The 16,481-nt window shown below is 38.0% G+C and overlaps 1 protein-coding gene across 3 annotated transcripts in view; it reads right to left on the bottom strand.

Annotated features, from left to right (window-relative positions):
* LOC127668459 (probable ATP-dependent RNA helicase DDX60) overlaps positions 1–16,481 on the bottom strand; it is a 124,996-nt gene that overhangs the window by 42,677 nt on the left and 65,838 nt on the right. For all 3 annotated transcript variants that reach the window (XM_052162111.1, XM_052162110.1, XM_052162113.1), the window contains 7 exons: positions 14,082–14,201; positions 12,338–12,433; positions 8,689–8,804; positions 7,292–7,434; positions 7,064–7,173; positions 889–993; positions 171–299 (listed from right to left, as the gene is read on the bottom strand). In XM_052162111.1, the coding sequence (XP_052018071.1) occupies positions 171–299; positions 889–993; positions 7,064–7,173; positions 7,292–7,434; positions 8,689–8,804; positions 12,338–12,433; positions 14,082–14,201 (819 nt within the window). The remainder of the gene's footprint in view (positions 1–170; positions 300–888; positions 994–7,063; positions 7,174–7,291; positions 7,435–8,688; positions 8,805–12,337; positions 12,434–14,081; positions 14,202–16,481) is intronic.

Genomic DNA, 16,481 nt, shown 5'->3' with positions numbered 1-16,481 from the left:
TCTTTCTTTTTTTTTTTTTTGTTCTAACTCAGAATCACTACACATCATGTCAAGCTTAAAAATCTGAGCTTAAAATTGAAAACTATAAAGGAAAGAAATGGTATTATTGATTGAATGATACAACTCAAGGAGACAATACAGAATGCTGTGTCCAAAATGTGTGAAATTACCTCCTCCTCGTTCCCATTTTTAACCCAATTTGTGAATTCTTCCTTTAAGCTCTCTTCATATTTTCTAGCATCTGGCTTTTTAATGACTATTTTATTCTTAAATTGAGTGAAGTTCTCTGGACATAGGTTCTGGAAAAGGAAAACCATACAAATAATGTGAGAAAAACTAGAGATAATTCTCAATTATAGTTTTCAATGACAGTTTGATAGGTTCTATGGTTAGAGATGTTTAGACTTCTTGTTCTTCCCCATGCCTTTGGGCATATGAAACTATACAGGAGCTCTCCAAAGGCAAGCAGGAAGAGCGAGCAGACCTCTGAAGAAACAGACCTCAGGACACAGAAGAATGGACAAGAAAAGAATCTGAGTTGCTATGAGCCCAATGGGAAAGGAGACCCAGATACCACAGTGTCAGAAAAAGAAGGGACATTTTTAGGCATTGATATAAAACACCATTTCTAGATCATTAAAGTGAGAAGATAGTTCCTTTAGGGAAATGTCTGCTAGTCTTTTATTTTATTATTGGTTGTTTTGTTTATTTACATTTCAAATGTTGTCCCCCCCTTCCTGGTCTCCCCTCTGCACCCCCCCCCCAGCCCATCTCCCCTCCCGTTTGCCTCTAAGAGGGTTCTCCCACCAAATGCAAGTAGTGACACTGTTTCTGAACAGCAGCGGTGGGTTCCACCAGAAGAGTACAAAGTCCATGAAGATTCTTTACCTGGGCCTGGGGCCAACTCTTCCAGACCTGGCACATAGTGTCATACAGCTGGATGCTTTCTCGGGGTGAAAAGGTGAGATCCGAAGGAAAACCGTACTTTTCAATCTATGATTAAGTATAAAATCAAACTTATTAATATTTTATCGATAGGATGTAAACATTTACTAGAAATGGTTACTTTGCATGTTAAAAGGTGGAAAATTGGTAAAGACTGCATTGCACATATTTTCTTTTTTGAAGGAATTTTTTAAAATTATGTGTATGTGTGGGAGATTCTGTCCCCCAGACAACAAAAGTGGGCCAGAGATCCCCTGTCTAAGCTCTGTGAACCACCCAGTATGGATGCTGGGTCCTCTGTGGGGTCTTCTTAATTGCAGAAACACCTCTTTGTCCCCATTTCCCAGTGTTAGCCTTGTGTTCTCTTTTTAATTATCACTTGAGAGTGGTTATTTTTTTTTCAGCCAAACTATAAGGAAACAAAACCAAATCCAAGACTCCCCATAAGTTCTATAACATAAATCTTCTGTTTGGTCACAGGCTTGGGATTTCTTATGTCATTGACCCTTTTAAACATGTTCAGTTTCCCCCTTTTGAAAATAAAATTAGTTCTGTCTGTGTCATTAATTTATTGTGCAAAGTAAACTAGAAAATAAATATGAGTCTTAGGCAAATGCCTGGCATACTGTTGGTGAATGATTCATCAATATGACTTATTAATACATTCATAGTTCATAACTTTCAAGGAATAACAATTCTATGGTCCAAGGTGGGATTCAATCTAGTTGTTTACGGCTACAAACCAGCAAACTGCTAATACCAATACCTGAATCACAGAGAAGGAAGAAAAGCAACACTGGGTCACTGTACCCCCAGTATAAGTTGTTTTGCAAATGCAAGTGTCCCTACTCCCACAGGCCATGTTAACAATCAGTCCACACAGAGCAAGAGATAGCAGTTCCTTCAAGTCTTCCCTGGAGCTGACAGCCCTCCAGACAGCAGCAGCAGCTGGGCCTGAACAGTGTGATAATCAACGGCAAAGGTCAAACGAGGCTGCGGTTTGCCAGAAACAAGACATATATGGCTGAGGGCAATCTGTCACTGGTGATCCCTTGCTTCTGTTGGGTTAAGGCCAGCTTGTTTTTACTTGTCCATTGCTGCCCTTTGGGAATCGTTTCTCTGACTTAGCCATAAAGGAAAAGCTACTTAGATGATTCTTGGTTTTTTATGTTGATAAAATTGTGCAAATTTTGGGGCATTCCCTCAGCTCTTCCTTTAGTTGAAGAATACTAAACAAGGTTTAGAATTATCTACTCATTCAGAAGCTCCACTCACTTCTATTCTTCTTCTTTAGGAAACGGCTTACATAAGCATACAACATGCAAGCGGTTGTTAAAATTCATTTAACAATACCCAAGCCTAGCATTTGCTCTGTACCCTTGCTACTGTAGCACGGCGTGACCTTTTCAGAAGTCACATAGGGTCAGAGCACACTGTAGCTACTCTACTGCTTTCCAGCTACTCCATTAACAGTAACCCCAATGAGAGCGAAGACCCTTGGGGCAAGCACAGAACTTGCATACTTGAGGTTGTTTAAAAGTAACCTGCATTAATCACATTACATAAAGCAAGTAATTTTAAGTACTATGCGATTTTTAAAGATACTGGATCATGTTGAAAATATCTGACATTCTGTAGATATCAGAAAGGGAGGAGAGGATCAGGAGTGAAAGGGGGAAAGGAAGAGAGGGAAGAAACAAAAGGGTTTCTTTATTAAATAAAACCCCATGTCCAGATTCATTTCATTGCTTTAGGAAGTCATTCCAACATATAGTCAAATACTGTCACACTGTCACATGGTGATAACTCATTCATATAGCTAGCAGACAAATCTTTCAGATCAATATGGAGTCAATAAACAGGTCTGAGATGAAGTCTGGTCTGAACCATTAACTCAGTGTGCAGTAGTAAGTTAGCTATCTGTCTCAATTCTATTACTTGTGAAATAAAAACTGTAGTAGTATCTCCATCATACAATTGTTATGATGTTTAACAGAAAGGAAATGGGTAAAATATTTTAAAAACACAATTCTCATCAGCTATCCACTAAAAGCAGCCAGTAAACAATGGTATCACACAAAAGTGCACTGGTAACTCTAAGCATGTGAAATTCACCCTCAAGTGGTTGTTTCTGAATGCTCAAAGACACATGTGAGAAGGTCAAGGGTGATCGGACCTTGCTGGCAAACAAACATTAAGTGCTATGGAGAAGTTTACATGGCATAAGATCAGTGCAGCAGTTGGGATGGAAATCTTCCCACTGCCATTTGCACCAGGGAGCCTGGAGACTCCACCCCCTTCTGTGCATAGCCCACCAGGAGAGAGTGATCGCCCAGCAGTGCTTTCACTTTTGAGCACAGAGGGGACCAGCTAGGAGCACACAGGGCCTAAGATCAGTAGAGCAGCTGGGACAAACATCTTCCCACCACCATTAGCACCAGGATGCCAGGAGACTCCACCCCCTTCTGTGCATGGCCCACCAGGAAAGAGAGATCTCCCAGCAGTGCTTTCACTTTTGAGCTCACAGGAATAAGGACACAGGCTTACAGGTCCACAGGAATAAACTCCAACCAGAGAGAACTATACCAACTAGCACCAGAGATAACCAGATAGTGAAAGCAAGCACAAGAACCCTACCAACAGAAACCAAGGCCACATGGCAACATCAGAACCCAGTTCTCTCACCACAGCAAGTCCCGGATACCCCAACACACCGAAAAAGCAAGAATTGGATTGAAAATCATATCTCATGATGCTGATAGAGGGCTTCAAGAAAGACTTAAATAACTCCCTTAAAGAAATACAGGAGAACATTGGTCAACATGTAAAAGCTCTTAAAGAAGAAACACAGTAGCCAGAAGCTGGAAACAACCCAGGTGTCCCTCAACAGAGGAATGGATACGAAAAATGTGGTATATTTACACAATGGAGTACTATTCAGCCATTAGAAACAATGAATTCATGAAATTCAAATGGATGGAGCTGGAAAACATCATACTAAGTGAGGTAACCCAGTCTCAAAAGATCAGTCATGGTATGTACTCACTGATAAGTGGATAATAACCTAGAAACCTGGAATACCCAAGAAATAATCCACATATTAAATGATATGTCCAAAAAGAACAGAGGAGTGGCTCCTGGTTCTGGAAAGACTCAATGCAACAGAATACCAGACAGGGAAGTGGGAAGAAGTTGATGGAGGAACAGGGGGAGGGAAGAGGGCTTATGGGACTTGCAGGGAGTGGGGACCCAGAAAAAGGGAAATCATTTGTTATGTAAATAAAGAATACATCGAATTAAAAAAAAAAAGAGGAAACACAAAAATCCCTTAAAGAAATGCAGGAGATCTTTCAAAAGGCAGAAGCCCTTAAAGAAGAAACACAAAAATCCCTTATAGAATTATAGGAAAACACAAACAATAAAGTGAAGAAACTAAGCAAAACCATCCAGGATCTAAAAGTGGAAGTAGAAACAATAAAGAAATCACAAAGTGAGACATCTCTGGAGATAGAAAACCTTGGAAAGACTTCAGGAGTTATAGATGCAAGCATCAACAACAGAATACAAGAGACAGAAGAAAGAACTTCAGGTGCTAAAGATATCATAGAAAACATTGACTCAATTTTCTCAAAGAAAATGCAGAATGCATAAAGCTATTAACCCAAAACATCCAGGAACTCCAGGACACAATGAGAAGATCAAACCTAAGGATTATAGGTATAGACAAGAGCAAGGATTTATATCTTAAAGGCCTAGTAAATATCTTCAACAAAATTGTAGAAGAAAGCTTCCCTAACCTAGAGGAAGAGATGCCCATGAACATACAAGAAGCCTTCAGAACTCCAAACAGACTGGACCAGAACAGAAAGTCCTCCCAGCACATAATAATCAAAACACCAAATTCACTAAACAAAGAAGAATATTAAAAGCAGTAAGGGAAAAGGGGCCAGTAACTTATAAAGGCAGACCTATCAGAATCACACCAGACTTCCCACCAGAGACGATGAAAGCTAGAAGATCCTGGGCAGACCTCATACAGACCCTAAGAGAACAGAAATGCCAGCCCAAAGAGAACAGAAATGCCAGCCCAAAGAGAACAGAAATGCCAGCCCAGACTACTATACCCAGCAAAACCGTCAATCATAATAGATGGAGAAATCAAGATATTCCAAATTTACACAGTATCTCTCCATAAATCCAGCCCTACAAAGGATAACTGATGGAAAATGCCAACAAAAGGAGGGAAACTACACCCTAGAAAAAGCAAGAAAGTAATCTTCTTCCAACAAACCCAAAAGAAGATACCCACACAAACATAAAAATAACATCAAAAATAACAGGAAGCAACAATCACTTATTCCTTAAAATCTCTTAACAACAATGGACTCAACTCCCCAATAAAAAGACATAGGCTAACAAAATATTTCTCCTGTAAATCTTCAATTTTATCAGAAAATGTTTGTAATTCCCCTTTTAATTAATTTAGTAATGTTTTTATGTCTACCATTTTATCTGCATTATTTTTCATGATAATCTTTAATTTTAATATGTTTCTATATACTTCCTCTATTTTATCAGAAATGTTTTCAATGTAAATCTTTTATTTTCACAAATGTTCATAATTCTACCTTCATTTAATTTAGAAAGAGTTTTTATATCTACCATTATATATGTAAATTTTTCCTTGAAATAGTCCATTTTAACGTGTTTTTCTATATATTTCTTGAATTTTACCAGAAATATTTTCCATGTAAATCTTCAATTTTATCTAAAAATATTTATAATTCCACCTTCAATCAGCTTAGAATTATCTTTATGCCTATCATTTTATCTGTATAATTTCCATGATAATCTTTAATTTTAACATGTTTTTCTATATATTTCTTCAATTTTATCAGAAATATTTTCCATGTAAATCTTCAAGTTTATCAGAAAATGTTTATAATTCCACTTTCAATCAACGTAGGAATACTTTTATGCCTACCATTATTATATCTATATAAAATTTTCCATGATAATCTTCAATTCTAACCTGTTTTTTCTACATTTTTCTACAATTTTATCAGAAATATTTTCCATGTAAATCTTCAATTCTATTATAAAATGTTTCTATCCCATATTTCAATGAATTTAGCGATGTTTTACATGGCTACCACTTTACTCTTTAATTTTCCATAAAGTCACAGAAGGATTATAAATAAGACTCCACATCACAAGAGCTTCAAAAGAAACATCAGTGTCAAGGCAGTAGCATTTGACATTTGGAACCAATAAAGTATAACATGAAGACTTCCAAACAAAACACATTCAGCACATGCACTGTAGGACAAGATCCTGGAAGATTTTAGTTGTTAAGGGCTGTATATTTACCCTTTGAAGACTAGAATTATAATTAAGGAGCCATAATATAGTATCTGAGTGTCAAATGTACTTCATTTATCAGGTCTTAGAAGGAAGAGAAAGGAGTGGCTGTCATTTTGAAGACCAATGGGAATTTAAATGAACCTTTCAAGGGAGTGGAAGAAAGGAAGAGGTCTATGCAGGAAATATTTAAGGAATTATGTCTCTCTAACTACTCGATAGCCCAGGTGGCATTGTTTCAAGGTCTCTCCATTCTGCAGAATCCCTACCAAAGAGTCACCACTTGACTGGTATGGAGACAGAAAGCATGTGTTCCTGGCTTAAGATCATATGCACTAGTCATGTTCTCAGGTATGAGTCATAGCCACAGGAAGCTGCATGGAGAGGAGAGGGTAAAGACTGTCCTCAATGCTTCATTAGTGGTACAGAAGTGAGCTAATTAGAGAGACATGCAGACACACGTGCTTAACAAAGAGGTGGGATGGAAAGTGGCAGAAATAACGGCCCCCGCATAATGCAATCATCGAGTTAAAATATTTAGTAGTTTTTAAGCTTTGATGATCCTCGCAACTTCAGAACATCAAGAAATTAAGAAAACTAGAACATTACTATTCCTTCGAAAATCCAAGTTGTAGTTTGTGCTCTGCGTTCCGGCATCAAGCTGCACTCTGGCTACATGTCGCACAATATTGCATTTTCAGTTATAAGCCAAACAGTGTGGTTACTTGCAACAGCTGTGACAGAGGATGTTACTTACATGATCTGTGGTTAGTGCAGCACAAGGATGAAAATGACCAAAGCAAACATCGCCCTGTCTCACAGAACACAAATACTTCTCTAGATCATTGTATCTCTCTTCATAGAGCACTGGAAGGGGAAGGGTGAGATTTTCCAAATGATCAGAAATGTAGTAAGTGGTTAATCTGAAAGCAAGTGACAAAGCCAAACAAAAGCACCGTGGTCCAAGTACACAGAGCATACGTACCAAGTCTAACTTTGTATGACTGCCGGGCTTGCGCTCGGTCTTTGTGATAGCTGCCACGGGAGGCAGCATTTCTTTTGGAAACAGAGCTTTTCTCCATGGTACTGTCTACTTGCTTCCAGTATCGCTTTACTGACTGGAGCCACCTTAAAAGAAAACAAGACATTATTTATGATTTTAATCAGCAATGTCAACGATGGATTTTGAGCACTTGCTTCCCAGTCTTTGGTAATATTTTAAACCATTAAAAAGCCATTAAAAAGTGAAAACTGCACAGCACAGGTCAGCCACTAGCAAGAGGACTTTGTAGGCGTCAATCAGTATTAGCCATCACAAGTTTATGCTCGCCACTGTTCCTTACCTAGGCCTCTCGGCTGCTTATCTGTTGCCATGGGAACAAGCTGCTGCCTCAGGCTCCCACTTCCATGGATGAATCCTCTCCACCCCCCACCCCACCCTTGTCTACCCCACTGTGATGAGTTGAAATCTTTCTAAAACCACAAATCTAAATAAAGGTACAACTCTCCTCTAAAGGTAATTTTTGGTCACATCAACACAAAATTAACTCATACGTTATTTAAGCAGAAAACAGACATAAGTTACATGAAATTAAATAATTAAATGCATTGTTACTTATTCAATTAAATAATAAAAAAGAAAATTTTGTTTGTCTTAATATTCTCACTTAAGGAAATTACTTCTAGAGTCACATAACCTGAAACAAAATTCTAGCTGCCTTACTATTAACTCTGAATCCTTCAAGAATCTTTAATATTTCTGTGCCTTGCCTTTCTTGTTTAAAAGTTACTATAACACCAAAAGTACAATTATCTAAGGATGATAATGGAAGTACTAATACAAATATTGATGATATTTAAGATAAATTACTAGATGCAAACTACTTAGGAAGGAATGTGATACATGGGGGATGGGATATGGTGGTGTTATCAGTAGTCATTATTAGAGCCATTCCAATGACCAGAAGATGTATGTATGGCTTTCAACTAATGAAGCTTTGCTCTCTTCCTGAATATGTCAATAAAATTATGATCTTTGGGATCTATGGTTAGATATATCGTTCTATCACCTTGACTTCTGTTTCCTATAAAAGTGGGAAAGAGCTATCATTTTATTTTCTGAGGTATGACATGATACTTCCTATTCAACTGCAGATATGACCCAAGAGGTCATATCTTCTTCTTGGTAGATATTTCTTTGTGGTAGATATTTCTTCGTGGAGAGTAGCTAAGATTTGTCAGAAACAACTAAACAGACAGTAGCAACTTGAAGATTCAGGGATTGCTATAAGTTAACCAGAAATTTCAGTGACTCTAAAACTTATAAAGGATGTCTGAAATTTAGACATTCAAAATAGATCCAAAATGGAACCAAGTTCATACTCAGTGAGATGCTGAGGGTTGCTAATGGTAGCTGAAAGGGCCAAAAAGGGACATCGGATCATGACAAGGAGATGCTCCCAGACTTCTGCTCCGATTTCTCCACCAAGACAATGGACCTATAAAAGAAAAGAATGTTTACAATTGATTAGTTAGTCTTTAAGAATGGCAAATGAAAATAACATGTGGAATCTTAAACTGGCCATAGGTGTTTTCTATCATCTTTAATGAACCATGCAAGTTTAAATAACTACTGAAAAAAAAAAAAACCAGAAGTAGGGCATCTTGGCATTTAAATTTCCCTTAATATTTTTAACCATTCACCTGTGATTCCTTTTATTTTGCTTTCATGTCTCTCTTTCACAGCCATGTATTCCTTGCCATGTCCACTGCCAATCAAGCCTCCACCGCAGCTCAATTACAATGCAGTACCTTTGTGATCACTATCCTAACTGGACACCTACATTCTTGACATCACAGACAAAATGATATGCTTCAAAGATAAGATGTGTCTAGTGACGTCACTAGTCAACAGTTTCCCATTTCTGGTGGAAGAAATTTAAGCACTTGATGGGATACATAATGCTTGGCACAGTTGGCCCATGGCTGCCATTCCAGCTTCATCCGAAGTCACTCTTCCCAGTCTTACTGAGACCTGCACCCATCAGCCATTTCTCCATTCCTAGGCATACACTTCCCACCCCCAGAGATTTCACATGGCTGTGTCTCCTGTATAAAATATTCTCACCAGTAAAATTAAAAGATGATAAAAATAACCACAGCCTCTTAATCTGTGATGCTCTTCTCAGTGTCACTAGTTTTAAAAGATCTGCAGAGCATCCATTCCAAATGGTTCTCCAGCCTGCCTTCTACCACTGTTGAATCTCGATATTTCGATTGACACTCTTGACCTTAACTATAAGAACTAATGTCAGCTTATAAGCATGTGTGTTTTCTCTGCCTTAACCAGTCTTTCTCATTTCATCTGTGTCTTCAAATCTGCATTATTCTAGCATTGACAACATGACTAGATCTAGGGAGGCATTTTCCCCTAAGGAAACTGAATAAATAAATCCATGGCCAAATTAAGTAAGATACAAGAAAGATTCTTGGACATGATATTAAATAAGTAAGTTAAATTTGACACCTTAATGAATTAGGCAGTTTTCCAGATGTGTGGAGAGTTGTATATATACATATTTTCTTCTGCCCATCTGACTTAGTCTTGGTCAAATGGCATACCACTCTGCTGAATACTAACTTTAAGCTTTGCAATATTTAACAATTTTACATGACTCTGACAGAAGAGATGCTAACCTTCAAATCCTTTAGTGGTTTCCTGTAGAGAGCCTTATTGGGGTGCCATGCCACCTGGCAGGAACTCGACATCGACCAATGTGAAGTTCCTCTCCTAGCCTTTGAGCTGGAACTCCTGTGTCAGCCATAATCCCCTCCACCTAGGGTGGAGTGCTCAGACCAAGGTGAAGCCCATTGTTCTTCAAGGACCTGCAGTTTGAGAGGCACTAGCCACCTGCTGAGCAATGGGCTTTGCGGAGGAGTTTCCAGCCTTTGGGGGAAGGGTTTTTTTTGCCCCCTGCCTATATATATTTGGAGACCCCCATTAAACTTTGAGCCTTGATCAGGAAATTTGTCTTGGCTTCTTGTTTCTCTTGCTACCCCTTTCTATCTCCAGCTTTCCTTCTAGGTAACCTGTTAACCCATTCAATGTAACTGCAAGCAGTTGCAGTTTCCCTCATATAAAATTGGAACACCTAAAGTATTCAGTGCTATATCATTTCAGAGTTTAGAATCCAAGCTAAAACTAGGTATTCTAGATTGTCTTGTGATTTAAACTTTTAAAGTTTTATGTATATGAGTGTTTTACCTACATGTATGTTTGGCTTTGTATTATTTAAATAAGACTATCCAAAGTCCCCAGGATACAAAATATACAGGTTAACTAAAAGTAAATATAACAAGTCAGTATCAAATAAATTAAAAAACAGATTGCTTGGTATTTTCAAGTTTATCATATAGGGGGAAAGGCTAGGGATTTGGATCAGTACTGGACTCCTTCCAAGATCTGAATTTAATCTCCAGGACTACAAATGTATTATTATTATTATTATTATCAAACAAAGTAAAGATAAGCTAAATATGGACTTCTTTTTTTCTTCTCAGTTTAAAATCCAGGAATAAAAGGATCTACTTTTCTGTGATGCCTTAAGTCTCTATGCATAGGTATACTGAAATATGCTCCGTCTACATTGGGTTTTACCCCCCTCCTGCCCAAGGAAACTGAACTACAGATAATATTTCAATGAGACTCCCATGTTCTCTGGATCTCTAGATTTTAACAACATACTCAATTGGCTATAGGTCAGAAAATGAAGAAACGCATTGAGATCAGTTTGCTGTTGGCTCCTCCCAGATTGCCTGAGCCAGAACTGTACAAAGGTTCACTCCTTGAACCTTGAAATGCAGCCCATCAGACTCTCCTTTGGAACCTGAAGTTAAAACTTCCTTATCTTGTTTCTTTAAGACTCGCAAGAAATCCCTCTCTCTGGATTTCCTCAAATATCTCTTTCTTAAAGCATGCTTTTAAACCCATACTTTGAAATGGCCATTTGTTTTCCTTAGGGATCGTGATGGACAAAATTGTCTCTATAATCGGCATCACCTGCTGGCTCACAAAAGCCTTCACTGGCCCCTGGGTCATGAGAGCCCGAGAGCCATTCCTACCCTTCTCTTGCTACAGCCCTCAGGAGAGCAGGCCTTGGTGGCGTGGGTCTGAATGAGCCAGCCAAGAGAGCATGAGAGGAGTGGGAAGGCTGGTTCGGCCCCTTGCTGGCTGCAGTACTGGTTGGGCCAGCTGATGTTAGGCAGGAGAGCTGATGGTATGGGTGTGGGTTTGGGAGAGCTGGTGGACTGACCAGCCCAGACACCTCTCAGGCCAAGATCCAGGGCCTTAAATTGGCCCATCCTAGCATCCATAAACTACTGCAGCGCATAAAGGGGGGCTGGTCCTACTGATCTAAAACTACAGGATCTGCACAGAGCAACAACAGAATATCTAAGAGGATCCCCAGTGAGTGCTCAGTATCAATAGCGTGGCAGAAGCCAAGGGCCTCGAACCAGACCAACAACTCATCACAATAAACATTTGCAGGTTAAGAAGTGTGAACCAACAGGTATACTGTGAGACACACTGTGACACACCACAGCTTCCATAAGATTTTCTTTCTCTTTTTAGGTGGAGGTTGAAAGGGTGGAGGACAGGTGGGGGGGGGGGGGGCTAGAGATAAGTGGGATTGGGGTGCATGATGTGAAATTTAGAAAGAACATTACACGTTGAAAAATCAACTTTCTTTTGCAAATAAAGTTGGATTTTCTCTCGGGGGAAACTTGGGTCATGAGAGGTTAATTCTTTTCTCTCCACATAGCAGTCACATTGGAGACCCATTCCTCACACCAATATACACTACTGAATCACAACAGAAGAACCAAGCCCTAACATCTGGGATAAATGCTTGGGAGAAAATTGCCTCCCAATCTGAACTTCATTCAAGAGACAAATGTCTCAAAGCTGCAAAAACCTTCGTACAGTTTATAAACACCAGGAAGTTAGTCTGAGAAGTGATATCAAACGTACCTCGTCAAATATAACGTATCTGATCCTCTTCACCCAGTTTTGGCGATGAGGAGATAGTAGCAGAATTTCAAAGCAGGCAGGCACGGTAATAAGCACCTGAAAGCAACAGTACCACATGTCGTAATCCTTAGTATGTGCCTAGTTTTAAAGCTACATGAAGTAAAGGTTATGAACCCTGAGTTCATATCTTTAATGTATCTTTTAATAACCAAAGTCTGATGCTACTTCTAAGAATTAAATTTGTTACATTTGTGATGTACTTATTATCTTGAACCACATGAAACTACTATTTTCATGGAACAAAAACAATAAAATATCAAATTTGAAGGGCATATTCTTATATATGAACATTCTGTGTCTAGCACTAAATAGGACACTACATTGACATCTTTCCTAACCCCTTGGGAACCATGAGAAATGAAGATGGAAAGTGTAGAGTATGGTGAACTGCTGTCTTTTGAACGAGGCAGGACAGTTCCACTCATGAGCCCCCAGCCACTGTAATCATCCATACAAGACCTGCAGAGCATCAAACCAGTCAAAATCCCTGCAGGTATGAGAAAACAGCTCACAAGGCCCCATTCCAGTAGAGGAGTTTCTGAAAGCTCATGGCTGCCGAGAAAGAGACATGATACTGGGTAGGATAGTGGTGGGGGGGAGAACGAGAAGGGAGAGATGGAAAATGGAAGAGAGTAGACAGGATCGTCATACATCTCAAGCATGTATGAAGGTATCAAAAAATACATAAAAATGTTTTATGTACCCTCCCCTGCAGCCTTTGATCTGGAATTCCAGATCTCAATGCTAGCTATAATCTCCCCCACCTAGGGTGGAGTGCTCAAACCAAGGGGAAGTCCATCATTCTTCCAGATCTACAACTTCTTTAATTAAGCAGGTGACCGGCCAAGCAGTGGAGCCAACACTTGCTGAGCAGACGCTTGAACTTTGGGGGAAGGGTTTCACCCCCAACTATAAATTCTGAGTCACCCATTAAAATTTGGGACCTTGATCAGCAACCCTTGTCTTGGTCTCCTTCTTTTCTCACCACCTTCCCATCCATCCCCAGGTCCCCTTCCAGGTAATCCATACGATGTTATGCAGGCAGCTACAGTTTTAACTAAATATTTCTAAAAAGATGTAAGAATCAGAGTCATTATCCTTCAATAATCAGAGTCCTTCAAATGTAACACTGACAGAACTTGTGTTGGAAAATGTTTCTTTGAAAGACAATCCAGGCAACACATCACCAAGCATACTCTAAATAATAATAATGCTCTAAAAGCATGCCTATTTTTTTCATTTATCCTAATCACTGATCTGAAAATTCAATAAGAAAGAAAACTATAACTTCATTAACAGTAGGTTTGCTTGCTACAACATAACATTTTTAACTAAAATAAGTGTCTTTAACAAGAAAATGTAATTATGATTATAATTGCCATTCACTAAGTTTTTGTAGCTTGTAAAGATCTTTGGGTCATTTTGTGAATCCATTGTAAAACAATACAATGAGTGAGCTATAAACTGAAAACTTAACTTCAAAAGCATCTTTACAGAAAATGACCTTAATTTATCACATTCTTTAACAATGTAACAAAATAGTATCCTCTCTGAATTAGTTTTGTCCCTCTAAAATTCAAGGAAATTACTTTCACGGGCCTTCTGAAGATGCTAGATTTCTAGTCAAAATGGTAAAATATTGTTGTATAATTTGATAACAAGTTTATTAAATAGTGTATCAAACCTGACAGTTGAGGACCTCATGACGATACTCCCTAGTAAAAACACCACACAGAGATGCACCAGCTGGCATATTTTTGGTATAACGATTTTCAACAGTTGCTGCCACTTGATTAACAAGAGCCTGATTGACAGAGAAACAGATGTATTAGTTACCTAATTAAGTATAGTTTTATTTGTAATCTATAAGGCAAATTTTAATAGAATGATGGAGATGTCAAATACTGTTCTGCTATGAATGCAGAAAACTTACCAAAGCCTTTTCTAAAACCACCCCACACAAACAAGCTTTCCCTTTGAGCAGCTAAACTAAAATTCTGAACCTCTTTTATTAACAAGAACCCAGTAAAATGGCAAACGTATCTTTTAGAGCAGAAAAACTAGCATGCATGGCACAGCAGCCAGAGGATCGCCACTTACAGTCTGAGTCTATCACAGAAGGAAGTTGGTAGAGTTGTAACTCTTCTTTCAAACCTCTCCCAGATATCAGAGGTTTGAAAACATACATGTTTCTATACAGTAGGTATAGAATCACTTAGGTCCAGCAGGTAGCCTGGGCTGTGGAGTCTATAAACCTTCAAGCATCTATTTCATGCTTTTAAACTCTGCCCAATGTAAACACCATATAGATGAAAATGCAAAATTTATAATATATTCATGGTCATATTTAAAAGTAACATTTCAGCCATTTTAATGTATCTAAGCACACAACCCTCTTGTGCTGGCCTGTACTCCACTTTCTAAATTGATGCTTGATGTGGAGGGGAGTACAGCTCACTGCGGACAATGTCATTTCTGCACTGGTGGCCCTGGCTGCTACAACAAAGCAGGATGAGCAATACATGAGGAAGATAGCCAGTATCCAGCACTCTTCCATGGCCTCTGCATCAATTCCTGCATCCAGGTTCCTACCCAGATTCCCTCATTGATGGACTGTGTTGTGCAAGTGTAAACTGAAATCATTCCTTTCCTTTCCAAGTTTCTTTTGGTTGGGCATGGTATTTTATCATTGCAATAGGAACACTCAGGAAGAAAGTCTCCAAATGAAAATTAGGATAGGAATGATTACACAAAGATTTAATATAAGCATTGAACTGAACAACCATAATAAACTAAAGTAAAAATATGGTCCATGGAAGTATTTTTTCTGTGATTCAAAAAAGATATATTATATATTATACATGTTTTGATAAATCAATAAAAAAACTAACTCCTCCAATATAAAAGGAGGCAAAGATATCTTCCAGATATCATAAATAAAGAACTACCATAGGCCAAAAGTCTATTCATATTGGTGCATATCAATATTACTTAAATCACTGACTAACAGCAGAAACACTGAAAAATATCTGCAATTCCTTCCATCAAAAGCAACAAATGTTAAGATTTGGGGAAATATGTGGAAATAGGAACCCTTACTCACTACTGTTGAAAATATAAACTGGTATTTCCACTGTAGAAATAATTATTGAGATTTCACAAAATAATTTTAAAAACTGACCTCATGACATAGCTATATCACTCCTGAGTATATACCAAAGATCTTACTAGTCTTACTACAGAGATAGTTGTACATCTATGTTCATATTTCCACTATTCTAATAGCTGGGAAATTGAAGAAGCCTCTACATCTGTCAGCAAATTAATAGATAAGTAAAATATTGTACAAATATACAATTCTATTCAAAAGTAAAGAAAACATGTTCACAGAAAAATGGAGCTGGGACACATAACACATACACATACATATACACATACACACAGTACACATACACATACATATACATACACTATACATACACATGTGCACATAGTACACATATACATACATAAACACACAGTACATATACACATACATATACACACAAATATGTACATAAAAATAAAATTTATGATCCAAGTATGAGAGAAGATATGTCCTATATTTCTGAGTTTGTGTTATCTTGCTTAAAACAATGTGTATATGTACTGCGTACATATATGTGTGTACGGTGTTTATATGTATGTGTATGTATACAGTGTATATATGTATATGTATGCATACTGTGTGCATGTGTATGTGTATATGTATGTGTATGTCCATTGTATGTATATATGTATGTGTATGTGTACTGGGTGTATATGATATGAATTGTATATATATATATATGTATGTGTATGTGTACTGTGTGTATATGTATGTGTATGTGTACTGTGTATATGTATGTGTACTATATATATGTATGTATATGTGTATGTATACTGTGTGTATGTATATTTGTATGTGTACTGTGTGTATATATACTTGTGTATATATGTGTGTGTATGTGTATGTATGTATATATAGATTATTATATGCCTATATATGTGTGTATAGGGCCTCTAACAAGGAAAGGAATCATGAAAAGGAAAATGGTCATAAAGA

This window comes from Apodemus sylvaticus, chromosome 18, assembly GCF_947179515.1.
Source record: "Apodemus sylvaticus chromosome 18, mApoSyl1.1, whole genome shotgun sequence".
Taxonomy (NCBI): Eukaryota; Metazoa; Chordata; class Mammalia; order Rodentia; family Muridae; genus Apodemus; species Apodemus sylvaticus.
Note: the sequence above shows the minus strand (reverse complement) of the source record. Positions and strands in the feature narration are given on the sequence as shown.